Consider the following 26886-nt stretch of genomic DNA (forward strand, 5'->3'; position numbering starts at 1 on the left):
TTGCTGTTCCCAGGGTCCTCCTTCTGCATCACTCCAGACCACCTCTGTTTCACCTTCTGTTCCTGTCTCTCTCCTCTCCTTTTGGCTCACCACCATGGGCATACCAGTTATCCAGACTGGGATAACTGTGTTATCTCACACCAGATGCCACCGAGCAAAGAACAGCATGTTGTGGTGTACGGTGGTGCTTTTACCTGGCTCTAGGCTCTGGGGCCAGAAGCCTGGCCAGGCCAGCCTGCATGCAGTAGCTCTGTGCCAGAGCCGAGGCGGGTCGTGGCAAGCCGGTGCCGGGACAGCTCACCGGCAGGATCTGAGCTCAGCAGCAGCTCCTGACTCTCCCCAACCTCTGGCGGAGGCAAGGCATTTCCAATCAGCAGGCTTTGGGGGGCACCGTGTCTCAGCTCCAGCTTCTGCCCCGCTTACCTGGGAAGCGGAGAGGCCACAGAGCCCTGCCGTCAGCACCAGTCCTTGGTTTCAGCCTCCAGAGTTGCCTGGGAATGCCTGAAACCCTGATGGGAGAACGGGTCCAGCCCACGCCAGAGCCACCTTACTCCAGGGCAGAAAATTGCAGTAATGTTTTCTAGGCAGGTTCAATTTTCAGAAAGCAAAGCGCAGCAGCAGCACCAGCTCCACAGGCCATGGCAACCTCTGGGCTTGCAGGGAGCAGCTCTCCCTCATCGCAGCCCTCCTGGTGCTTTCAGAAAGGTGATCCCACGCTTGCACACATGCTGACAAACAGCAGAATGAATCCCAGCCCTGCATGGTGCCCTTTGTTCCCTGCTCAGGGTTGTTTCCTACAGCTTCAAGCAAAGGTGGGGCTGAAACAGAGCTTTTTGCTTCCTCCTCCTTTGCACAAGGGCAAAACAGATCTCCTTCAGGTAAACGTGCAGCATGAGTCCAGAGCCCTCCGTCCATGCACTCCTGCTCCCAGATAACGCAACCAACTCTAAAGCCCCAATCTTGAACCCAAGCTCCAGGCCACCTGCGCCCCTCTCCAGCTGAGCTTGTCCCCTTCCAACGCCTTGCACCCTGCGCTGCTTGCCTGAGTCCCCGGCCAGGGCCAGCCCTGCAGGAGAAGCCTCTGAGTCCACCCCGTGCCCTCAAGTTCTTCCTGGGAACAGCAAATTCAGGCTGTCCCAGAGCAAGGAACCAGCAGCCTAAATCATGGGGGTTGCACTCCGGTGGGTTCCCTCTCTAGCGACCCTTCAAGGACCAGGTTCAACCACAACGCTGGCTGGAACACAGAAGGGAAAGACAACGTTTTATGCCACAGAGGGCAAGCGCAGAAAGCTATGAGATGCTGGTGCAGTCTGCGGAGGGAAGCGGGTCCTGGCTGGTCTCCAGCATCCCAAGCAGCAGCACCTGCACAACCAGCTTCCCAAGGCGGCTGAGCAGACTGCATTGCAGCAGCGGGGTCTTGAGGGGACAGAGGATGCAGCAAAAACTACCCTGGGGAGGAGGAGAGTGACCCTCCGTTTGGCTGGCTACACAAGAAACCCTCCTGGGAATACTCCAGCCGCAGCAGCAGCAATCCAACCACATTTCCAGACCGTGCTCCACAGCCATTGGAAGAGCAGCTCCCCCTCACAAACAGATCAGATACAACCTTCAACTCCCTTCTTAAATCAAACATTTCTCCAAATAAAGCCTGAACTCAACAAATCCATTTTATTGCAAGAGAGCGCTTGAAAATTCATTCTGGTTCATATACCATGCCTTCATAGTTTGAACTTTACAAGGTATTTATTTACTGGAGTTATTTAAGGAATCTTTCCCAGCTAAGAGAAATATAAACATTGATTTTCCTGCCTGAACTCCTACAGCTGTGAGCCACTGTACAGTCCTCTCCCCCCGTGGCAGCACCATGCCCAGAGCTGTCTGAAGGGAGATCATTCCTCAAAGAGAGGAAGGGAAGGAGCTGCGTGCCCAGCTCCTGCAGAGGTGGGGAAGCAAGCGGGGCCATGAAGGGCACCGTGATCCTGTCACATCCATTCGTCTTACTGGATGAGGTTCATCAAACCACCGGCATCAGCAAAAGGCAAGCAATAGCTGTCAGCAACCTGCACCATCCATGTCCATCCTCCTGCAGCATCCCATACTGTTACCCACTGTACGCTGGGCGGGAGAGCACTGACTCCAAAAAATCCACCCCTAAATGCAGATGCCACACTGCTCACTGTGGATCAGGACCCTCCAGCCACCAATTTTCCTGCTGCACACATCACCCACGTCCTAGCAAGCAGGCCAAGGCCACACAACCACAGGACCATGGAAAGAAATCACCTTGTCCCTTCCCACACCAATATGGAGGAGGGAAAACCCAAGACAACCTAAAAGACAGAAGTATCACACGAGGGGACAGTGGGACGCGCCGCTTCGCCAGACCTGCTTGATGTGGTGTCAGCGACGAGCTGTGGGCTTGGGGAAGGCAGCATGGTTTCACTTGGCCAGGCAGGAGATGCGAGCTCCAGGCAGCAGGAAGGGAGGCTGAAGCCAGGACACTGGGGTGCTCTGCCCTGCCACTCCACGCGCTCCCCCCCCGAGCTCTGACACTGGCCTTGGGGAACTGCGATGGCTTCCCGGCCATGCTGTCCCCCTCCCGGTCCCCTCCTCTCCACCACACTGCAGGAGTCGGCTCCCAACACTGTCTGTTCCGGGGACACCACCCTGCCCACGGCGGGGATTTCCATCTGCTTCACTTTCTCCACTACCAGCTCTCAGGAAAACCAAAAAGCCTCCCAGAAAGGCCATCGGCTCTTCCCTCAAAGGTCTGTAGCTCCTCTTGCAGTAGCAGGGTCACCAGCATGGCAAGCTCTGGCCAGAGACTTCCCTGCCCGCTTCTCCCCAAGACGTCTGTTACGCCATGTCGTGGTGCCCGGCAGCCACACAGCTTTCCCTGCAAGCTAGTGGGAGACGCACAGAAATGCGAGAGAACATGGGACAGGCATCTTCGACTGTCCCCCGCAAGCCACCAGTTCCTCAGCCTTGATGACTGGCAGCGCACCAGTCTGCAGCCTGCTCCCACCAGGCTCCTGCCTGGGACTGATGGACAATTAAAGTCCCTGCCGGGAGCATCAGGCTTAATTTAAGGGTCCAAAGATCACAGAGGGCACGAGACTGGAAGGACAGTGCTGAACGGTGGCCCTTGGGCCATCCTTACACAGGACACCCCATACCAGCACACAGTGGGTGTTAGCAGCAGTCTCTGCCTCACAAAGGCGCTGGCTGAAGGAGGAACCCAACCACAGCCTGTCCAAGCTCTGCACTTCCCCCTACGAAGCCTGGCTGGCTCCTTTCCCGGCAGGCAACGAGCCTGCGTGAGGAAATACAGTTGTCTCCACCGTCTATTCACCAGGCCCATCTGCTGACTGATAACACACATACTCTCCAGCCCCAGAAAACGCAACTGAGATAAACATCGCCTGCCACCTCCCAGGCGCCTGTGCAGGAGAGAAGCCCCTCTCAAAACCAGCCGTTCCACAGCAACCCAGCAAAGTCACCCACCCACGGAAGGGCTTTTTCTTGGCAAGGGGACACTTTACAGGGAGCATGATGACACAAGCTCTCAGCAGCCCATCGGGCTGGCAGCAGGGATCTGCTAGAGGCTCTTGTTGGGTGCACATCGCAAGAAAAGGGCAACAGCCGTACCACCCTGCAGCATGGACAGGGCTGGCCCATGTGGCCGTGCTTCCCACCGCAGCAGCTCTACCCAACCAAGACAGGGCGCACATCAGCTGGCAGGAGACATCACCACATTGGCAGGACTGCACCTACCTTGGCAGTCACAACAGTGTAATTATAATACTTAAAAAAGAATATTGAAGGTACTCAACCAACTAGACAGCTTTCAGCGTGCTGATCAGGTGCCAGGGAACCTCACTGCTCACTCTGCCTTGCGGACTTAGGAGTGCCAAAGACAGCCCACCGCTGAGGTGACCCTAAGCAGCCTTCGCAGGCAGGATCCGGCAGCAGAGCTGCCCAAAGGATGTGCGACTGTTTCCCTCTGGACACTGTTTCTGAGAGCACAGAGGTGCCGGGGCAAGGCTGGCATCAGGAGGGACCGGAGAGTCTCTGCAGGGACATCCTGGCCCTCTGCTTCCCTCTTACGTGCAGGAACTTTCCTCTAGCTGCGGCAGGGCAGAATTGTCAGGAGAAGACAGGGAAGGGATTAAGACGGCACCTTCCAAACCCACCGTGGGATAGCGATGTCCCCTCCTAGGGCTCTGCTCAGCCATGAGTTTAGGAGTCTCTGCTGAGCTTGCATGTCCCGTTGCTACAGAGCCCTGGCTCCTACGCAGCCATCGAACAAGCCAGAGGTCTCCAGCACCTCTGGGTGTCATCTGGGACCAAAGGTTTTTCTGGAGCCTCACCAGAGCAGGGCAATACAGGAAGGAACAGGGCAGGGTGCGAGAGCGGGAAGTGCCCAAAAACCTGCAGTTTGCGTCTTTCCTGCCGGCAGGGAGCTGGTGGTGTGCCAAGCCCGTGTGATGTGCAGCTGAGCTCCAGGGCAAGAGATGGCAACCAGCCCTGGACAGAAGCGCCTTGGACTGCCAGAGCAAATGGCTTGAGGTGACCTGGGCACTGGAGCGAGAGATCCACTGCAGAGCCCACGCTGGCGGCAGGGTTATATGAGCTCATGTCAATTGTACACAGCAATGGAATCAGGCTGTTTCTCTAAATAAAACTCCTCCAAAACAGCTAAAGCCTAAAAACTTACTGCTTCAGTTCTCTCCTGCAGTAAATAAACAAATAAATAAAAATCAATTGTTCTAGTCAGCAACATACAAACCCCGAGTTCTCTGAAACAGGACGCGTTGTAGCAAAATCCTCGTTTGACAAATACAAGAAAAAGCAGTAGAACTTTGTGGAAGACAAAGAAAAATCACAAACCCCCCCCAAACAAAAATCCTGCCTCAGTCGTCTGTGAGCTGCGAATCGCTTCCCCTCCTCCCCATCCAGCTGTTTTCTATTTAACTCCTTCTTTCAACAGCACAGCCTGCTCTGACCCAAGAGAGGACTGCAGAGCCGTCTCCCGCGCAGACCTACCACATCTCCAGGGCCAGCGGGAGCAGGAGACATCCATGGCCGTGCAAGAAGGGGGTGCGGGAGGTCAGGAACCATGCGGCATCGCTCTGGCAGTTGAACTGTTAGAAGGGGACGTGGGTTGGGATCACGGCCCGCACGTCGTGAAGCCTGGGCAAGGAGACGCTGTTGGCTGAGCTGACTCACTCTTGCAGAGCCAGGCAAAGGCTGGTAGGCTGGACCAGGGGAAGGTTGCAGCAGATATACTGGCAGAGCAACACAGAAACACTATGAACCAGGACTTTCCACTTTTTACAAATTTCTACAGGAGCATCAGCGGAGAAAAACAGTCTCTGATTCACACTTTAAACCCCCGAGGCTACAGAAGTAAGTGTTGCCAGCTCTGTGCTAGCACCGTACAAACAAGGCAGGTTGCATGATTATTTCCAAATCCTGTCTCTCCCATTCCTCCAAAGTGAGACAAAAAAATGAAACGGGCTTCAATACCAGTGACCTTCACCAATCTCAGAGAGGCACAGGCAAAAATAAAGCACCAGGAGGGACCTGTCCCCTTGTCCTTCTCTCCCACTTCACACCAGCACAGTTACTCTACTGAGCAAGGGCAGCGACAGCAAAGAAAACCTCCCCTAGCTCACCCATGTTCTCTTGGAGGATTATATCAAAGCAACCAAGTCAGGCAGTGCCAGGCAGGCCCACCGCAATGGCACAAACGTGCCCACCAAACAGGGGCCCGTGCTGGACCTCTCTACCTGTGAGTGAAAGCAGCACCCCGCCTTCCACAAGAGCAAGTGCAGAGGATCCCAGGGTAACTCAGGTCAGAAGGGACCTTGGGGGGTCTCCAGTCCAGACTCCTGCTCTAAGCTGCATCTCTAAAGAGATCACAGCAGGTTGTTCAGGTTTATACAGTCTGGTCTTGAAAACCTCCAAGCATGGAGACTACACAACCTCTCTGGGCAGCGAACTCTACTAACTGACCATCCTTAGGGCAAAAATGCTTCTCCTTATATCCAGTCTGATCGTCTCCTGTTTCATCCTACACTTGTTTCCCATCTTCCCACCACGCAATGCTGTGAAGACCCTCACTCTCTCTTCTGGGTGATGTCCTTGTAGGTATTGGTTGACCTTCTCCAATTTTCTCCAGCCTGAAGGAGCTCAGGTTCCTCATCCTCTCCTTGCAGGACACACGCTCCAGCGCTCTGACCATCTTAGTGCTCCTCCACTGTGGAGACTACTACTAGTAGTCTCACAACTACACCTTTCTGGGTTGCACTCCTGCTCTTCTTGTAGAGCACCGGGGATGTGTTTGGTACTGTATAGGTCCGAGCAACCCTGTAGAACAGGGCTGGTGGCTCCCATCCTCCCCAGGGGAGCTGGGAAAGTGCTAAGGGACCCCTGGCTGCAAAACACATCTTCACCCTAGCGGAATAGCTCAGCTTTGTCACCATGTCTGACACCTCGTGTTGTTCCAGGCACCACCACTGTGAGCAGCTGTCCAGCCCAGGACGGAGGTCAGCCTCCCAGCAGACCTGGTCTGTAGCATCCAGGACCTGCAGTCCCCTGTATGAAGCAGCACTGGGATCTAATCATCACACCAAGGTCAGAGGAGGAAAGAAAAAAACAGCTCCAAAGAGGATACAACCTTGTTTATGCAACCTCCATCTCACACCAGGCAACTCCTTCAGCTTGGACTGGAGCTGGGGCCTTGGTCTGAGCTGGCTGCATCGTTCTCTTTGTTCCTTCAGTCTACTGGAAGGGAACCACAACAGCTACAACTACACAAATCCCTCCTTTTGTTGAAGCAGTTGATGAAATAAAGACTTCTTGATCCTGAAATATTAATTTTTGAGTGCTCCAGAGCTTTATCATATATTTATATCTGCTCTCACTCTTTAGAGTCAATCCAGGACAAACTGTCAACTAGTTCCCAGAAACACAGCTTAGACAGGGAAAGGAAAAACCACCGAGGGATCAGCCCGTTCCGCTCCTGTGCCAAACCCCCCTCCAGCCAGGACCCCCCCTTGTTTCTGCAGGTTACCTCCTCCCAGCCCCAGCACACTATCAGGGCTCCTGACCATTCACTGGGGCAGGACAATTACGGTTATGCAGAAAATAGCATCTTCCACTGGTAATAACTTGCAATGAATTGAAGCAGGACAACTAGATTTGTTCTGTTTAATAAAGCAACGGTGGCAAAGGAGAATCACTCATCAAAGCAGAAGGGAGGAAAAAAAAATAGATCTAATTCTGAGGCAGGAGACCCTGCAAGGGTGAGCACTTGAGGGTGAACGGGGCCAAAGACCCATCGACACCACATACCCCCCAAAAAAAGTGCCAAGAGGCTCCGATAGACGCCAAGGGTGTTCCAAGCTAGCGACACACTCCAGTTCCTGGGAATTTCTTGGTCCCGTTGCACCAAACCTCAGAAGAGTTCTTGCACAGTTTCTATTTAGCTTTTGCTTTCCCACATTGGACACAGCCCACAAAGTGCTCCGCCAGCTCAGATGTGCTCCACCAGCCCGGGAGAGAAGAGGCTGTGAGTTTTAATGAGAAGTTCCCAGGGGAAAACTGAACTCTGCTAATGAGAAGTCTGAGAGAAAAAAAAAACCCACTGGCCCCGGACGTGCAGAGTTCATTCAGCACTATAGCTCTCTGGCAGCCAGCAAAACCACAGAACGCGCTCTCAAACTGCAGCTTTCCCTGCAATTTACTTTGTTGTCATCTCCTCGAAAACAGAGCTTGCCTGTCTTGAGAAAGACAGATGTTAAGGGTGAGAGGGGACAGGGTAGGAAGGGAAGAAAGGACTTCCAAGGCAACGCTCTGCAAGTACAACTGCTTGCAAAGGATGCAAATGGAACAGAGAATCACAGAATGGTTTGGAAGAGACCTCAAAGCCCATCTAGTTCCCACCCCCTGCCATGGGCAGGGACACCCTCCACTAGCCCAGGTTGCCCAAAGCCCCATCCAACCTGGCCTTGAACACTGCCAGGGAGCCAGGGGCAGCCACAGCTTCTCTGGGCAACCTGTGCCAGGGCCTCAGCACCCTCACAGGAAAGAATTTCTGCCTCACATCTCATCTCCATCTCCCCTCCTGCAGCTTCAGGCCGTTCCCCTTGGCCTGTCACTCCCTGCCCTTGGCACCAGCCCCTCTCCAGCTTTCCTGGAGCCCCTGCAGGGACTGGAAGGGGCTCTAAGGTCTCCCCGGAGCCTTCTCTTCTCCAGGCTGAACAAGCCCAACTCTCTCAGCCTGTCTCCATAGCAGAGGTGCTCCAGCCCTCAGATCATCTCCGTGGCCTCCTCTGGCCTCGCTCCAACAGCTCCATGTCCTTCTTGTGCTGGGGACCCCCGAGCTGGACGCAGCACTGCAGGGGGGTCTCACCAGAGCAGAGCAGAGGGGCAGAATCCCCTCCTTTGACCTGCTGGTCATGCTGCTGGGGATGCAGCCCAGGACATGATTGGCTTTCTGGGCTGCCAGCTACATGTTCCTCTACCCTTCGCTGGCCATGAAGAGGCCCCAAGGAACCTGTCAAGAGCAGGGTGGGAGGGCAGAGGCACAGCTGGGACAGGAGCACCCTGAAAGCTCCTGTAACATGCACCAAAGTCTGGCTTAGATGAAGTTGAGGAGACCATCATTACTTGGGGAGTCCTCTTCATGGCTGAAATCTCTGGCTGGGTTTGGCCCAGGAAAAGGAGAGAAGGAGCCCAGTCTTGAAAGGGATCTGCCCCTCTGAATACGTGGTCACTGGAGATCCAGGTATTTGCAAGAATGCAAAGCGACGCACATCTGGAAGGAGCATGCCTCATGCTAGCTTTCCTCTACGGCCAAGGACATACAGGCAGCATTATCCTGAACTGATGAACTGGAGACAAGAGACTTTCATGCAAAATCATCAAAGCAGAATCACAATCTGGAAGGCCTGCCTTGTGAGAAAAACAGGACGCGCATCATTAGCCTTTAATACACCTTAATTGCGTCGGTGTTGTAAGATACTGGCTTTCAGAAGAAAACCAGTTTGGCTGGCAGAGCGCTGTGCAGTACAGGCACGCTGAGACACGACCGTTCTCAAAGGCTCCTTTGCTAATGAACAGGTTAGCCAAATCTCTGCCAGGGCAACAAGAAGAATCCCTGGGGATACAAAAGGAAGAGGCAGACAGAGTATTTCTAGGAGGCCAGTAAAGTCTGAGTTCTAGCTTTGCTCAAACGTCACAAGCTTTTGCAAGCTCTGGGTTCACAAACTTATGATGAGGGACCAGCTGTCTGACCCTAAAGAAGCACCTCCCGCACCAAGTTAATCGGGACGCAGGACCCAGACGAGATGGCCAACAGGAATGGGACCTCTTCGAAACTTAGCAGTCTCAGCTGCATTTCCCCACTCCTTAACATACTCCTTCTGCCAGCGCAAGCAACCCACTGAACCTCTGTGGGCTCTGTTTGCCCCTCTGTAGAAGACAAAAAGTCACCAAAGGAGGATGGAGGCATGGGGAACGTGCTACACTGGCACGATCCAGTCGCACCGGATTGTCACGGGACAGGCTTTGCTGCCGCAAGGCTGGCAGGAGAACAGCCCGGGAAGGTCTCTCCGGAGCCCCAGCCCTGGGGACAGCCACCAGCACAAGCCTCAGCTCCTCTCAAGCTACACTGTTTCTCATTAAGATCAATTCCAGCCTATTGTTATAATTAATAACCTCGTCTTGACTCCCTGCATGCAAGCATGAGAAATTTCTGCAGTTGCAATCACAGTTCACTTCAAAGAAACCAATTTAGCACAGCAATACTGCTGCCGTCATTCCTGGACTCAACTACCTTATTTACCTTTTCTGTGCCTAATTTCCCTGCTCTTTTGGGTATCTGGGGAAATTAAGAGCAAACAATATCAAGCTCCAATTGCACCCAAGTATTATACTAGGTGAGGAAAACTCGTGTCATTAACTCAGCCCAGCACCGTACTATATATGTGCTTAAACAGGTTCGATAATGTCTTAATACATTGATTTGGCTCAAGGCGGTAATGAACTGAATGGCCTCGATCCATATCTTGCCTGCCTTTGACACCACCACACTGACTTTGACTAAAATCCACATACAGTGGATATTTGCACAAAGGAGGTACACCAGTTTTACAGGTTTTTGTCACGGTTGCATGAAATCCGTGTAATTTCGGTGCGAAAAGTGTAAAGGATCTCTGCAGATAACCTGGTTCTGCTAAAACATCTGGGAGCGCCTCAGTGTGCCTGCAGCTCCCACAAAAGCTGCTTTTTCAGGGGAAAAAAGCCCACAGTCCTCCAGCAAACGCAACACAAACATTCAAGAATTTTTTTTTCTTTTTGTTAAAAAACAGACCAGAAAGGTCTAAACCCTAAAAGACAGATGGACCCAAGTTACATTGGATACTTGTAGCTTCAGCTTCTTGAACGCTTGGAGCAAGATCGCACTTAGAGAACAGTAGATTTGTTCTTTAGAGAGCCTAGTAAAAATTGATTCAGCTATCTTGCATGTTTTTTATTATTATATTCTATCTCTGGTTTGAGCAGTGTCCCAGAGAATTTCCCATGTAAAATAAGGCTGTCCAGCAAAATTCATGAGCACCTGAAATGGAGGAAGATTCAGACTCCACTGAAATCAATCCCACAGACCAGGATGCTGCATCTTACAGATCTGCTACTAAATAAAACAACTACCTGTTTGCAAGATGGCTCGTATAGAAAGGCTCAAAAAAACCCCAGACTTTCACACCCACCCATCAAACCGAGGCCTCCACGCTGAAAAACTGGAAGACGTGATCCACAACCCAAACAGGGCAGGGGTCTTGCCAACATCACGTGGCAATACAAGGATTAGGAGAGTTGCCACAATTCAGCTTTTGGCCCTTCAGACTCATCTTTTAAGCAACACCAGGGGAAAGTTTTTCTGGAAGCAGCAAAAGGGAATTTGGGAAGTCTGAAAAGATCCCCTTGGTTAGGAAGGAAGACTTTAAAGGAAAGGTAAGGGCTCCAAAAACTTACTTAATCATTCCCTGACTGGCCCATAAATCCTTCCCTGCCTTGAGGCAGCTCAAAAAACTCCTTGAGAGCCTATGAAAGGTCCATCCCAGTAGACACTTCCCTGGTCAATAATACAGCCAAACTGAAAAAAGGTGAATCGGGGTGAGGGGAAGAGTGGTTCAGCTGCCAGGCAGCAAGACAGGCTACGGTCAAAGGCCAAGCAGGTTCAGATCTGGCAGAAGAGGAGTGATGCCTGCTGACCTGGCTGCAGCGTTCAGCCTCAACTCTCTGACCCTTTGACCACAGCAGGAGAAGAGACTATTACAGAGCAAACATGGCTCTGGCAACATCAGGACTGACAGAACACCACTGATCCCATCACACACCCAGCATGGACCAGTGAGGACACCGAATCCTCTGGGATGAGCTGCAGCACAACCCCTTCATAGAGCAAGGTCCTTTAAACCTCAGGGTGTTCCAGGAAGAGGGTGGGAGATACCAGGAGCACCTAATGGCCTCCTGCACCCGTAGGAACCTGAGAACAAACACACCTTGAGCAACATGAAGCCAAATCCCACCCTGGAGGCAGCTGCTCCTCTTGCAGTCACGAGGGCTTCCTGCTGATCTGGACAAACTGGTGAGCAGTTTAACGCTGAACGTGTGAGCAGGACACATCATACAGGTGTCACTCACAGCACAGACCTCCAAAGCCACCGCTGATGTTAGACTAGCCCAAGACATATAGAAATCAAGGGACATCAGTGACAACAGCAAGAGGATTTACGACCAACGTGCCAGATCTAGGAGGACTGGGAAGATGATGTTCTTTACTGCTACTGTTACACCAATTCATTGCAAATCATGGCAGGTTTTAATTTAAAAAGCCAACAGAAAGTTGGTAACAGCAATGAACCAAGAGAAGATCCCAGGGAAGAGCAGCATAGGGTTAATGCCTCTCTCAGACCACTAACACTAGCTAATAAATAGCATTCAGGGAGGCTGCAGAACATCTCTCGCCCAGAGAGGAAGAAGGGCAAGACTTTGCTGTCATCAATGCATCACTGAGACATAAATGAGGTTGACATAACAAGGAGAGATGTCCTTTTTTGCTCCATCAAGAATGTGTGCCGCTCCCTCAGATCCAATGGTTGAAGGATCCTCCTTTGAGCTCCTTCCTCTGTTATTCCCTCATTGCAGAACTGCCAGGCTGCCTCTGACGCAGGCGCTGCCATCAACCCTTCTCACCAAGCCCAGGGGGACACATGTGCTATCCACACCTGCAGATCGGCCATGGGAATGCCTGCCCACCTGCGTGGTGCCTGCCCAGAGACAACAGGATGGGGACAGCTTCATATCAATGATTATCTGTGATGCTCGGGTCGGGAAGAGTGGGAGGGATGGCCAGAAGAGCTCAGAGAGTTAAGGATTTCAGATGAAATGTGGGAGGGAATGGACTAGAGGACATCTCTTAGGATGTCTCATGTCTGGAGAGCATAGTACAGGACAGGATTGAGGAGCTGCGGGTGATGTTCTGAGAGCAATGACATCTCACTCTCACAGCCAGTGCCACCAGCTCAGCTCCAAACCACCACCCTGTACTTTCAGAGAGTAAATGAAACCCCTTCTTTCTAGGATGAAAAGGAAATTCAAAGCTATTTGCTGCCTTTGAGGCCTAAAAAGCAAAATACCGCTGTTGGAGGATGCTATGCAAGTCTTGAGAGAGCTGCCTGCCCCCCTCGCGTGGCCCTGCAGGGGTTGTGGGGTGGTGGGAGCCATCGCAACGCAGGCACAACGACGGGGAAGGAGGTGGGAGGACCCTGCCGAGCCCCTCTCTCCTTTTGTCTCACCCCTTCCCACGTGGCCCATAATGAGCTGCATGGGGCAGGCCGCTATTTGAGAAACAACCATCTTTTTCCCTAAATTCTCCTTGAAAAAATAAATCAAGGCATAGCTCCAAGGTGCAATTAAGAAAAAAACAACAGTAATCAAGAGCTCAGTGCCATTTGGGATGGATGGAGAGAGAAAGACTCATGTTTCTGTGAGTTCTGAGACTAAGCAGAGCGGGGCTGCAGCCTGGCGGAGGGGGGAAGCAGAGCCCCCAGCCTCCTCCTCCTCCTCTCCTGGGGCTTTAACTTGGCCATCATCCCAGCTCCGGCAGAGCTGCTGCCGGGCGCTCTTCTTGGAACAAGGAAACTTCTCAGGGCCCAAGCTCACACTGCCAAGCTCTGCAGCAGCACTGTCCCACGCCAAACCACACAGCACCCTTCCCAAGTGGGATCTCGCACCCACCGGCGAGACGGAAGGCAGCAGGGCACTGTGGTCTGTCGCCAGGGGCTGTCAGGCTCTCTTCAGGATGATTAACAGGCCTTAATGAAAAGCTAAGCCAGTCCTGTGCCTCAGGAAAGCAGCTCATGCTTAATAACCCAGCCAACAAGCTTTGCGCTGATCTGAAGAAAGAAAGAAAGATTGCCAAGGGACAGAGGAAGAGAGGAACTCTGGCAACTCCCAACATCCCTGGAGTTCAGCCTACGGTCGGATCAGGGCACGGAAATCAAGCGCCACAGCCATGTTACAAACATCACCTGGCAGCGAGGGGAAAGGTGAGGATGGCGGTTCCTCCCAGAGCCACCAACCAGCAAGCCCTGCTATCTCTCAACGTGCCTGAGCAGCTCCTTTGGTGACAGGAGATCAGAAGGCAGAGGGCAAACCTGAATGCCCTCTCTTCTACTTCAGGAACCACATCTGCAACCCCTTCAAAGAACACCGATCTCAACGCACAGAGCAGGGCAATGTCCCAGATGAACTGGGTATTGCAGTTTGCACACACATGCACGTGCTCACTCCTTCCACCAACTCCTTAGCTCCGACGCAACTTTCAAGTGTGCTCACATCCCCTACCAGGTCCTGGAGAAACATGCACAAAGGCTTGGTGCAGTTTGCTGCACTGCAGCCACGTCCCTTCACTCTCTACTGACCCGGGGGTGAAGCTGCCTGGGCCAGCATGGAGAGCAGAGGCTTCGAAGAGCAGTAAACCCCACCAACCTCACAGATGGCTCCAGCCTTTCCCGCTCCTGGATCATCTGCACCTTCTCCAGCTCCGTTTCCAGGTTATGTCAGGTCAAGCAGATGAATGCAAGACCACGCAAAATTTGTTGCTGCATCAGCTGTGGTTTTGGGAGCCTGTTGCCGTGCTGCAGCCAGCAGGCTCTGCTCTCCCTGCAGGCTCGGGGGGAGGAAGAACAAGGGGAGAGCAGCCGCCTCAGGTGCTGTTCGGACTCAGGGCGAATGAACCAGCATCTCCTCCACGCAATAGGAGGAAGAAGCAATTTATTCTGACAAACGGTGAAAGCCTGCAGCGGGGTTGGCCCTTTCTGTCAAAGCTGGTGTACCAGACAGAGGCTTACGCGCTGGAGCAGAGAGGGGAGGGTACCGGCAATCAAGCGATATATGCATCACTCACGAAGGAAGATGATCAGCAACTCAGAAGAACCAGGCTGCAAAAGATACCTGCCTTCCCACCAGGGGTCCCGGTGGCAGGCAAGCCCCGTGCGTGCTAGCTGGCCATCACTGCTTGTCCTCCACACCTGGGGCTGCCAGTGAGCAGCAGGGACTCAGCACACCCCTCTAGAGAGGGGGTTCATGTCTCAACACTTCACCCTCAAAAGGGGTTGAACATTTGGGCACGAGTGCCTCTGGGATGACAGACGGTGTTAAGGAGCATCCAGCAACATGGCACAGGTGGGATGTTCCTATTTGCATCTTGAGCTTATAAGTGAAGTTCAAGTTGGCTGTGGAGTGTTCACAGTTCTGGAGGCCACGAAATAGAAGCTCTTAACTGTAGGGGACCTGTAAGGAGAAGGATCTGGGATGCCAGGTGTCTGGATCAGCCAGGAGAGAACAGGCAGCAGCCCAGAAGCCTCCTCAGGAAGCAACATAACTCCAACATCCATTTGGCCTCCAGTGAATGCAGAGATGCGGCTTTGTCCTCCTCAGCTTGCAACACCTGCCTGGCTGCCGGATTCCCTCTTTCCACAAAGCATCTGGGGAGGTCTGGACAGAGCTGGGAATGACTTTCCCACTGCAGCCAAAGAAACACTGCCAGCACCTGAAAGAACTAACACTTCACGCCTGTGCACGCTTCTGCATATGTACCTGTGCAGCCCAGCGCCTGCAGCAGACAGAGGTGCTTTGGAGACCTTGGGTTCTCCTTCCTTGCTAGACAGCAACCAAGGCACTGACCAGCCACGGATCCTGCCCAACCACTAATCTAAGACAAGTCCAGAAACCAAACATGAATTTCTCAAGTCCTGGCAATGATCTTTCACCGTCCTCTGAATTATTCCTACTTGCTAGTATAACGATTTCCAAACCTTTGGGTCAAACCAGACCGGCTCCTTGCAAACAGCAATAACCAAGCGTGGGAGCTCACACTTGCCTGCATCCCAGAACAGAAAGCAGCTGGAGTCGCATCTAAGTGCTACCAACAGGAAGATGAAAGACTTTCAGACGCTCCTCTTTTTCCAGTGACGCTGTCTTTATGGGCTCTTCTCCCCGCTCTCCACTACATACACAGCTCCTTTAACTGCCGATTTTCCACAGGTGGTGAAGTTCCAGATGGTCCTTGGGAGGTTTTTCCAACTTTATTTATTCTATTTAAATAACAGGGGCATATGGTTTATTACAGCTATTAAAGGGTTTATGTATGTATGTATGTAGGGGGAACTTGAAGAGAACAAAACACACATCTGAGCCTGGGACTGAGAGAGCTATCAGGACCTCTGAGCACCCAGACCCTCGACACCAGCGCCTGGCCGCAGAGGAGTGGAGAACCACCTCTCTCTGCACACACCAGACCAAGGGCTGCGATTGAGTTTCAAGCTCCTCACCTCCATCACACCAGGTCCTTCAGCGCTAGCGAGGAGATTTATATCAGCCCAGGAGATCATCAGGAGTCCTGTTGCCTTTCTAGAACAGCTGCCACCCCCTGAAGAGGGTGAAAGTCCAATCTCCAGGACACGGCTAGAGCCAGATTAAACACGATCTAACCAGGAGCTGAAGCAGCTACACGCGGCCCTTGGAAGCAGAGTACTCATGCTGAATCACGCAGTGGCTGCTCCCAATCCAAGCAGGGAAGCCCTGGCTAAGGACAGACCCAGGACCGAGGCAGGCAGTGAGCTCCGTGCTTCCTAAGAAGCCCCTCCAGGGTAGGTGCAACAGGGCTCGGAGAGGGTCTCCATTACCCCAATTTCACTAACACGTCACAGCAGGCTCTGTGCGTGAGTTGGGTTAGCCCAGCTGAAAAAAAGGTACCCTGCAACACAGTGGCCCAGTTTCTCTTGGGGGAGGAAAGGATCCCAACAGGGAAAGCTGTCCCAGAAACCTGCCGATGGGTACTTCAGCCCAGCTGCAGAAGCAGCAGCCGTGGTGCCACTGGAGGAGCTCAGAGACCTGGGCACGGCAATCTGTCAAAATAACAGTCTTGATCACCTCTCTCCAGGTCCAATTTGAAACAGGCCCCGGAGAAGCAGAGCAGAGGCTGCTCTTTGAAGGTGGATCTAAGCATGAAGGCACCAAAAGAGAAGGAGCTCTTCAGCACTATGAATCTGAGAAAGTGGGAAGGAAAGAAAGCACCGATGGGGCTGATTTCTACAGTTACGTTTTACAATAAAGCCCTACCTGCTCTCAGCAGGGAGGGGAGGAGGCAAGGAAAGGAGCAAGAAACTGAACTCATTAAGCTGCTCTCTCATCTGAGGAGCTGGGACAGCTTCAGCAAGGAGGGTGGACTCTTGGGACCAAAGGACACTCGATTCCCCCCAATTTAGCTACCCGCACCTGAGGTACGTTTGAACAATCACTTCAAAAGCAACCCCTGCAGAGGAAAGCAAGCTGGATGAAGAGGAAGCTCTGCTTGTTGTTTTCATTTCTCTGTCTTTAAGCCAATTAAGGAATTTCTTTTTAAGTGAGGGTCTGTGGCATACCTCAAAAGAGCCCGAGTTCCCTGGAGAACAGAGCAGGGCAAGGGCGAGGCGACCATGTGGAGTCAGAGCCCTGCAGTCCCCAGACACCGCAGGAACTGCTGGCCCTGAGCTTCTCCTCTGCAGAAATCCCAGCTACTCCAGCCCCCAGAATCTCACTGTTTTCTAACACACTTCTGCAGCAGATGCCTTTCCCCTTTGCACCTTGCTTTTCTCACCGGTACATCACACAAAAAACAAGTGTTGTTGACATCAGGCAGACCTACCCATGCGTCTTTCAACACTTGCCCAGTGTTTTAAGAACCCAACGTGGGAAATGTCTTTGAAGCTTCACAGACAGCCAAGAAGAGGCTAAGGTGAAGGCATGGTCTGTACTTTTATTCTGTTTTATTCATAATACCTGGCCGCAATGCAGAGTGGTCAAGCTGGGGAAGGGGCTACAAACACAGGTGGAGCACACATCCAGGGAGACAGTACAGGCAGCTGGGAAACACATTTGCCAGGACAAGCGGCTCCTGGCGTGGGAGTGTGTAGACTGATCCCTTGCGTGAACCAAAGGGTAAAGGTTTTGCCGTTCACGCACCGGCACAGGGCTATTTTCTGCCATTCTTCCCAGCACAGCCATAGAGGATCCATGCATTCTGCATCAGAAAACAAAAGCACCTGTGTGTGCAGGGCAGTTTGGAAGCACAGGTCCATTTCCCCAGATGAAGGTTATCTTTAAGAATAGGGCACAACTTTAGATGTCACACAACTGAACAACGGCATTTGCAACTTATGCTAGCATCCCTCCTATCCAACACGCCAAGTGTGAGTGCTGGAGGCTGGGGCGGAGGAAGAATTTTTCCTGTTCCCACAGACTAGAGAGATATGGGACTAAGGCTAAAGAAGCTATGGGCCCATAACTGGAAAGAGCCAGGAAAACCTGATGGGACTATAAACCAGGCACACTCAGGACTCACCCACAGCCCTTACTCCCGGTGCAACCTCTCTCCTGTGTGGGGAGGCTGACAGAGGAGATTTACTGGTGGCCGCCAACCCGGATTGCTGCCCAGCCAAGATTTATGCTGCAATTTGTAGTGCTGTTAAAATAAAATTGGAAGAGTGGTGGGGGAAGAGAAAGAAAGAACGAGAGAGAGGAGAGGGAGGGGAAATGGAGGAACAACACAGCTCCAAAGCTGTCTGCTCCCATCTCTCATGTCTCCATTGAATAAATCACCCTGCATTTCCAGCTGCTGTGCTCCAGCCTGCCATTCCTGCAATGCTAATACCTGGGCTCGCTTCACAGGGGGGCACACGCAGGGTATGGTTAATAGAAATCCATCCATCTCCACAGCAGCTGAAGTGTCAGGCTCAATAAATACAACAGGCACAGAATGTGAAAGGTCCAGGGCATCCGCAGGCTGGTGGCTGCTCCCAGGACTTCCACACCACAGCCACCAAGGCTCCAGAGGCCAGGAGAAGGGACACCCCCACCCCAAATGTCACCCCCTGCCTTCTACCTTCTCATTCCAGCACTGGTTAAACACCATTCCGACCTGCCAAAGTCAGAGGTGAGCTAAATTACCCCCTGTAACTCCAAGAGCCCGCCAGCTCCGCACACTAGATCTGCAGGAAAAAGGCTGAAGTAACGGATTGATGTCCCTGTATGTGCAAAGAGCTGCAGGATTCCCCCACCAAGACCCTTCCTCTGAGGAGAAGCCAAGGAAAGGGCAGAGCGCCTTGCAGCTCTCAAGGAATCCTGGCTCTGCTCTGCAGGCCTGCATGCTGCCACGTGACCTTCAAAAAAAATCAAATCAAAAACCCCTAGTGAACTTTAACAGAACAGCTTCCTCTTCGTATCAGGGAAACACACCCTTGCCCTCAGCCAGCTGCTCTGTCCTGTGCTGCTGAAACCATGGAGGAAATTCAGAATTACATCCAAGGAGACTGCCTTCCACCACCTCGGCATCCCTGCTCTGTACTGAGAGAGCCAGGCTGGCCTCGAGGATTCTCACCTCATTACAGAAACCACCACAGGGCAATTTAATGAGAGGCCAAAATATCAATCCAACACTGACCATGTGGGCACCGGTGTGCTCTCAAGCCCTGCTACGGAAGTACCTTCCTGTGGTGCTCTGGCCAGCAACTGAGTCCAGTTCCTTCTTGCAAGGGAGAAGGGAAAAGATGGGATCCTGCGCACAGGCTGAGTCCCGCCAACAGCAACGGATCTGTTTGCGCATGTGCAGCTGACCCATAAAGGTCACTTCTCTTTCTCATGTGCCTGAACTTTAGAGGGGACAATTATCAACAGTTTCCAAGAAGCTCAGTGGGATAAAACATGCTGATTTTACTGTGATTTGGCTGTGAATGCTTCCTCTTGCCCAGTCTACTTGTCATTTTAATTTCCTTGCACTGACAGCTTCTAGGACAGTCCTGGGCCAATCTTCAGTACAAGCTTGCACAACAAAATACCCCTGGATGTGCCGGGCGGACCCAGACCCGTGTCCCCTGTGGCACAGCATCCAGCACAGACAGCAGGATGGGCTCCTGCAGCATGGCATGATCCCAGCCAGCCTAAAACCCTCCCTGGCACCGAGGGAAACGTGGCAGTCAGCAGTGCCTCGAGGCCACCCAGGGAAGTTGCAATGTCACAGGAGATCACCCACCATGGAGCTCCTTGGCTTGCCAATGGTATCAGGAGGACTGAAGACCACTGTGCCACATCAGAAGCCCACAATGCTGCCACCCATCCCATCAAAGGTTCAACGCAGGAGCACTTGGCCTCGGATTCAGTTTGATGTCGCTGTGTGCTTTGAAAACAGTGGCTGTTCGGTTCCTCCGGCTTCTCGGAGACAGCAAGGAGGATCGCGTGAGTTACGCGGGGCTGGAAGAGCCAGGAGCAGAGCAGAACAATGCTGTGCCAGGGCAGGCTGAGCCACGCAACCATCCAGCACCCCAACCTGTTCCTTCTATTCATACCCCATGCTCTAGAGCTACTGCCACCTTAACTGAGCCAGCGACTTATCTGGCCGACTCCTCCGGCAGTCAGGCAGGCAGTAATTACCAGGGAAGCCCCTACAAGTTATACTGTACCCTGGAGGCCTCTGGACTCGGTAATTCAGACCTTCGTGCTGTTTACTGCCTCGTAAAGATGACGCATACTTAAGTTAGCGCTTTGACAGCTGGAATCTAGAGGATGCTCATGGCTTGAGCACGTGCAATTAACCCTCAGATGTCCACATGCCACAGAGAAGTTTCCTGCCATCACGGCAATCCGGCAGAGGCCATGCTGGGACCTCTAACAGCTCAGCATCCTTTCCCTGCAGCAGGACATGGCACTTCCTACCAAGGAGGGCAGCTCCCGCTCTCATTTAAAGCTCCTTCAAGCCACACACATTTTCACAAATGGGTAACCTCGGCACATATGCTCCTCAAGGACAACCTGAAGGACATCACTGCCAACCCAGGGACAGAGAGGAGAGAGCGAGCGTGCGTGCCCTGCCTGCAGCAGGCTCAATGCTGCACAAGACAGATGGGCCCTGTCAGCTGCCGTGCCCTCCCCACCATGTCACCACCGACAGCAGTCCCCCCAACACACGCACTGAGCACGCCAGGGGCTGCAGCGCCCACACCAGCACACTCAGAAGACGCAAAGCATCTAAACATTCGCTGTAGGAAAAGATAACCCAAGGAAAACAGGCCGTTGTGCCAAGGTTTGCTAGGAGAGTCTCTAAGGGTGTATAAAGCAATGATGTGCCATGGAGGCTGCTGGGCAAGACAGCAGCAGCGTCAGTGATCAGTCCGTTCTGTGCCACGGGCCGCAACCCTACAGCTCCTGCAAAAAAAATATCTTGTCCACATTTCAGAAGCACCAAGTGTTTCCGCATTTGTCGCTCCCCACAGATAGACACAACAGCTGTGGGGTGAGGCAGCAGGAAAAGCCCCAGCTCCTCAGCAGGGAAGGTTACAGAGGCCACATTGGCTACAGTTGGCGGCACGGGTCCGATGGGAAGTCCCAGTGCTGCATGGCACATGTGCCAGCCAACGCTGGGGCTCTGAATAAAAGGTGTCTCCTCCTTGGAGTACCAAGGAATCAGGGGGAAAAATACGTATACATACATACATATCTATCTACCTATAGTTTCACTTTTCCAAGGTTAAAATCAGGTTTTGGGGAAGATGAAGGATCCTGCTTGTGTCCACCTTCTCCCCACTCCACATTGGGGAATGCTACAGAAGGTCGGGGTGTAGGGACACCCTGTCCCCTCCAGCCCGCAGGGTGGAAGGAGCCAGCCTCCAACATCTCCTTTCGCTCTAGTGAGTCCCCCAAGCTCCAAATGCAGAAGCCCAGCCCTGTGTAACTACAAGCCCCAGCATGTGATAGCACTGAGCGCTGGGAGCGGCAGGGCTTGAACCCATGCGTCTGGAGACAAAGCTGAGCTCTGTACTGCTCTGGGCAAGGGCAGGCGAGGCCCCTCCAGCTCCCAGCAAGCTGCCGACTTGGCAGCCTTTAAGCACCTGCAGCCCAAACTCTCATCCTCACCCCATGCGCTGCCCCGACTCTCCGGCTGATTGTCCCACCGCCATCCAAAAGGGCTGCGGGCTGCGTTCACACTTCACTTCAAGTTTCCTTCTGGTTTGAATGTCCTGCTGCAGCCTCATAAATGCCATCTGTAACGCAGGAGCAGCTTCTTTCTCTTCAGATCAGTTCTTCACACCTCCTCGCGGTGACCTTCAGCACCTACCCCTCGCAGGGATTCAGTGATGCTTGTGGGTACGGATGCTGTGAGATGCACCGGCTGGCACGGGCTGCTGGCTGCATTACCAGCGCCTTGCCAGCACCAGGCAGAGCAGGAAGACTGGCAGGCGCGGCAGGGCGAGAAGCGTGGGAAGGTACCCAAATCAAATAAAAGCCCAGGGCCATTTGTCGAGGAGAGCGGCTGATAAGGCACAGCTACCTGGGCGGGTGGTGGATCCCTGGGCAGGAACAGCCAGATGCAGCCCCAGCTTGCCAAATGCAAACAGCGTCCAACCACAGCTTATCTTCCCTCTCTGTGTCCCTCAAACAACCGTCCTTCTGTTCGCCGTAGCCCCGCACTGGGGGAGCTGTTTCATCCGAGGGAACAAAGGCCTGCAGAGGTTCCTTCAGTGCACACTCCCCTCCGTCTCCTCCACACACCAGCACCAGCTTCCAGCCGAGGCGGGATCAACGCAGCCTTTCAGCGCCATGGCCAGCTTGAGGCCAGGCGCTTGCAGCTGGGGATGGAGGCGGGCGAAAGGAGACTGCAGCTCTGCGTGCTTCCCCTCCCCGTTTCTGAATCGCATTAGTCGGAGACCCGAGCCCAGAGCCAACAATGTCAAACTGGATTAAGTTACCGGTCAGAGAAATCCAGCACGTGCCTTTTGCAGCAACCAGTACCTGATAATTTTGGAGGAAAGCAATGAGCTCCGGAACAAACCCAGGAAACGGCTGGCCGCTTGGCAGCTCTGCACAGCTGGGAGGGGAAGGGAGCTCCCTGCCGGCCCCATGGGCAGAAAGCAGGAGGCTGTTCTTGCCCTCGCCCCCCTCTCACAAGCCCACGGCAGCAGGAGCATGAGGCTAAGGCAGGTACATCTCCCGCCAGCATAGACGCTGCACGATGTTAGGTGGATGAGCTTGTTCACACCCTGGCTCTTCCGTGTGACACTGGGATAAAAACAAATAATCCACACATACACACTTTCCTACATCTTCTCCTTTGCTGCAGCAGCTCAGCCAGGCTCCTGAGCTTCCTGCTGTCATCATGTCCATCCATCAGCTGCTTCTGGAGGGCTGAGACCACTTCACAGCTGCAGGCTACATGTGTGACACCTCTCAGGGGTGCAAGTGATTTGCCATGAAACACTAGACCTGCCTCTGCAGCCAAAAAAAGTCAAGGGAGCAGTGCAGAAGGGTTGGTCTGGAAAAATCCCTTCTCTGGCTTCTCTTGCTATTCTCTGCTCTTAAAAAAATAAAAAAAACCCAAAGAAAAATTCACCACCTACCAATCCCTTTCCCACCCTCAACATACCTGCATCCAAAACAGGCCTGCTCCAAACAGAGCACTAAAGGGCTCTACCAGGCCCTCCTACCACTCATTGCCCCAGCCCAGAGCACAAGAGGCTGAACTCCTTCATGGCAAAATCCCCAGGATCTCTTCCCAAAAGAGATGGAGAGGAGAGGATGATGGATCTAAGCACAGCCAAAGTTGGATGCTAACCCCCTTCATGCAGCGTGGCATCCTGAGAGCACCAAAGCAAAATCGCCCGATGCCTGCACTTGGAGAAGGACCTGAACCTACACCCCTGGGAACAAGGGTGCTCAGCTACCACCGCGTCAGGAGCGCCCCAAAACCAGGTAAAGCTGCTGCTCTCCTTTCTTGCTGTGACAGCAAAACTCCAGGCAAGGGGTCCAGGCATTTCTATTCATATTTTAGCCATCCCCGCTGGGTAAGACAAGGACACGAGCTCCGATTGACTCCGTGCCCTGGCTTCTGCCCTCTCTTTAGAGAGGGTAAGCACGCAGGATAGCTCTGCCACCTGCACTCGTGGGAAATGGAGATGGGGAAGGCTGGGGTGCAGACAGGGAGCAAAGATGTTTGGGTACCTATTGAGAACTTCGGTCACTGCTACTCTGCGCCATCCTCCAAGTTCTTCATGGCTACAGAGCTATAAATAGCCTCAATTTAAACAACTAAGAGGCTTTGTGAGTGAGCGGACTGCTGGAGCAGCCAGCATGGAAAGCGGATGGGCAGGACTGGAAGCCTCAGGCGGATGAAACAGCATCCTGCCAACTTCTTGGCACTGCACACTTTCTTGAGCAAGACATTATTCCAGCCGCCGTGTGCTTCAGTGAGAACTGGCAAGCCAACAGTTACAAGCCCAATGTTCCCATCAAGCAGGTATCCACAACAACCTGCAGCATCGTTGCTCTTCCAAATCCCAGCTGAACTTCAATGTCACAACTTCCGGAGGGAGCACAAACCGCACGGGGACGCATCCACCTCACCGCAGCACCTGGGCAACACGGGCTCCATGCCGGCGTGATGAACAGGCATGTCCTGAATATCAGAGCTGATGTTAGTACCCCTGTGCTTTGGAAGAGTGGTGTCTCTTTCCCTCCTCATCCCTCCTCTGTGGATATGGAGTCAGAGCAGATTTTGGCTATTCCCTGCTTTTTTACAGCCACACATGTCTCTGTTCTTCGCATGGAGGCTTGGGAGGGGAATTGGACCAGCTGGACCTGAGAGGTCCCTTCCAATCTCACCCAGTCTGTCATTCTTGCAAGGTGCAAAATCAACTCTCTGAGCACGCCCAAAACCAAGCAGGTTGCTGATAAAAAACAGGGCAGGGAACCGTGCCTGCCCCAAGCCCAGCTCTGTCAGGGTAACTGTGCTCCAGAGAGCACGGACACCATCCCGCTGAGGCTGTCAGAAAACAGAAGCCGGGAAACCCCGACCCTTTACCACCAACTTTTCTTCCCAGACATCTCACTTCTCCTCCGGGCCTTGCTTTCCCCAACAAGAAACAAGTCTTCTAGACATCAGTTCTGCTTATGCTGCACTCGGAGGTGAAGTGCCAGGGCACAGGAGGGAGGGAAGGAGCTGCACACAATCGTGTTCCCCCTCCATATGCCTCCCTGCCACTCATCAGTATGCCCGTGTCCCCTTATTAACATCTCCACCAGCCTCAAGATGGCTCAAAGCCCCCAAGACAGGACTCTGTGATGCTAGCCAGCAGTTTTGACTTGCTTCTTTTCACGCATTTAAGCCGTGGCGTTCACGAACACCAAGGCCATGGATGCCTCACTCCGGGTTTCGCTCCAGAATTAAGTGGTGCTTCTGGGGAGAAGGGAGAGGTACAGCAAGTGTCCTCCCACCAGCTGCCAACAACAAAAGCGGGTCTCCTCGCTTCCTGCTAAAAGCAGAGGGATTTATATATTTTTAGCATTAAAAAAAAAAAAAAATAGAGTCTGTTCCTCCCTCCACAGCCATTGAGGCCCAGAGGTATTTCATTCTGAAGAGGCTTTTATAGAAAAATACAAAGCCTTTGCAGAATGCTGCGGAAAACCCCAGAAAATGCATATTTTCTGTAAAAGGAAGGAGCTCAGAGAGCTTCAACAAACTGAGGGGTGGGCAGAGACACTTAGATCCAGCCACACAGATCTTGCAACACTTTCCCCAAAAAGCCTCTCCTGAGCGGAGCAAACTCAAGCAATTCTCAGTGCTATGACCCCTTCAAAAGACACCCAGAGCGCTCTGCAACCCAGGAATCCTGCCAGCCCACCAGCCTGGTGCTGACACGTACCCAGCTCTGGCAGAGACCTCACTGAAAGGGCCACAGCAACCCAGCAGGTCCAGCAAGCAAGAGCCCCATCAAACCCCCATTCACCTCTGGGCTCCATCAAGAATTTGACCAGGACAGGACCCTGTTGTCCCTCTTTATGAATGCTGGTGAACGAAGACTCGGTGAACAGAAGCGTTCCCTTTAACCTCATCTGGGAGACATTTCAGTGCTCTAAGTCCCTCCTAATACCTTACAGATGTGGAAGGACGCACACTGAAGAGCTGCCGCTTCCAGCGGGAGAAGCCACCACAAGCCCCCACGGCTCCCAAACCATTTAATTGCAGCAGCAGCAACAGAGCTATGTCCTGCCGCCGGCACCCGGACGTGTGGCAGCGCACCTTGCTGCTCTCAGCTTTGTGAAGGGTTTGGCACGTTAGGAAGCTTGGTAGGATGGGTCCGCAGGCTCAGCTGAACACTCTCATCCAACAACAGCCCAGGCCAAACACCTTGAAGCGTATGAGCAAGGAGGAGCCCAAAGGGACTTGTAACTAAGCCAGAATTTGTCTGGCTACACACAGCTAGCAAGGATGTATTTAAAACCAACATCTTTGCCCTAAGCAGAGATTTCAGCAATAAGATCCCTCTAATTAACACACATATAACACCTGGTACCTCTAGTCTTTAAGTAGCTATGTCCTCCTGGCACGCTGGGGAGGGCAGGGACATGCTCCTGTTTAAAAGGTGGGACGCTGACATGTAGAAAGAGATCAGGGACTCAAATCTGGATGTCACAAGTCTATCGCTTCTACCACTAAGGTCCTTTTTCTTCTCCCTCACATCCACCCGCCTTCAGCAGACAGGGAACTCCAGACCACCAACCTCACCCAGGCAACAGGAGACAACGCAGCTTCTAAAATCCTCCTCCTAGCTTCTAAAATCTTGAAAGCCAAACAGCACTGATTTCTTCCCGTATTCTCCCCCGATTCCCCCACCAAGTACAGACCAAAGTCACTCGTGAAGCACTCACATCCCTGTTTTCCTGCCAAGGAAGGTCCGCCTTCATTCCCGAGACAGAGCAGAGCAGGCTTGGCTCTGTGCTGCTCTAGAGCAGCCGAAGCATTATCAGCTCTGAAGGTGGCCGCGGGCAGGGACAGGAAATCAGCAGGAAAAGCAAAGTCTATCCCAGAACTCCTGTCCAGCCTCAAATTGACTCCCCAGTACTCCACTTCCTTCCTGTGCTACAGGACTCCAGGGGTGAGGACATTCTGAGGCAGGGCTACTACCTACCCTGACTTGTTCTATTGACTTACTTAATTTTGTGAAGGAATATATTTATCTGTTTCTCTCTGGAAACCAATCATCTGCTGCTTCTTCACCCTGTTGTTTCACCCGTCTCGCCATGGGAATCGCAGGTACTTTGATGCCTGACAGCTTGGCTGATCTCAGCAGGTCTTTTGAACCCACTTCCATAATCACTGCCTAAAGCGGGTTCTTCCCACGCAATTCACTGCTCAGTGAATCATGGCCAGTGATTTTCCTGTCTCCAGGAACCATGTGGCACTTAGCCGGGGTAAGTTCTCTTCTCCCCTTCGCAGGGGAAATA

The 26886-nt window shown here is 52.9% G+C and overlaps 1 protein-coding gene across 11 annotated transcripts in view; it reads right to left on the reverse strand.

Annotated features, from left to right (window-relative positions):
- The window catches only part of CAPN15 (calpain 15), a 61366-nt gene that overhangs the window by 16242 nt on the left and 18238 nt on the right, over positions 1–26886 (reverse strand). The window contains exon 1 of one of the 11 annotated variants that reach the window (XM_075767263.1): positions 8677–8837. The exons of 9 other annotated variants lie outside the window; for them this stretch is intronic. Coding sequence is in view for 1 of the 2 variants with exons in the window: in XM_075767261.1 (XP_075623376.1) it covers positions 5047–5051 (5 nt within the window). In the remaining variant the exon portion in view is untranslated. Of the gene's footprint in view, positions 1–5046; positions 5070–8676; positions 8838–26886 lie in introns of those variants that run through there. One more of the 11 variants, XM_075767261.1, reaches the window with a different exon arrangement.

Source organism: Balearica regulorum, chromosome 15, assembly GCF_011004875.1.
Source record: "Balearica regulorum gibbericeps isolate bBalReg1 chromosome 15, bBalReg1.pri, whole genome shotgun sequence".
In the NCBI taxonomy this organism is placed as follows: domain Eukaryota; kingdom Metazoa; phylum Chordata; class Aves; order Gruiformes; family Gruidae; genus Balearica; species Balearica regulorum.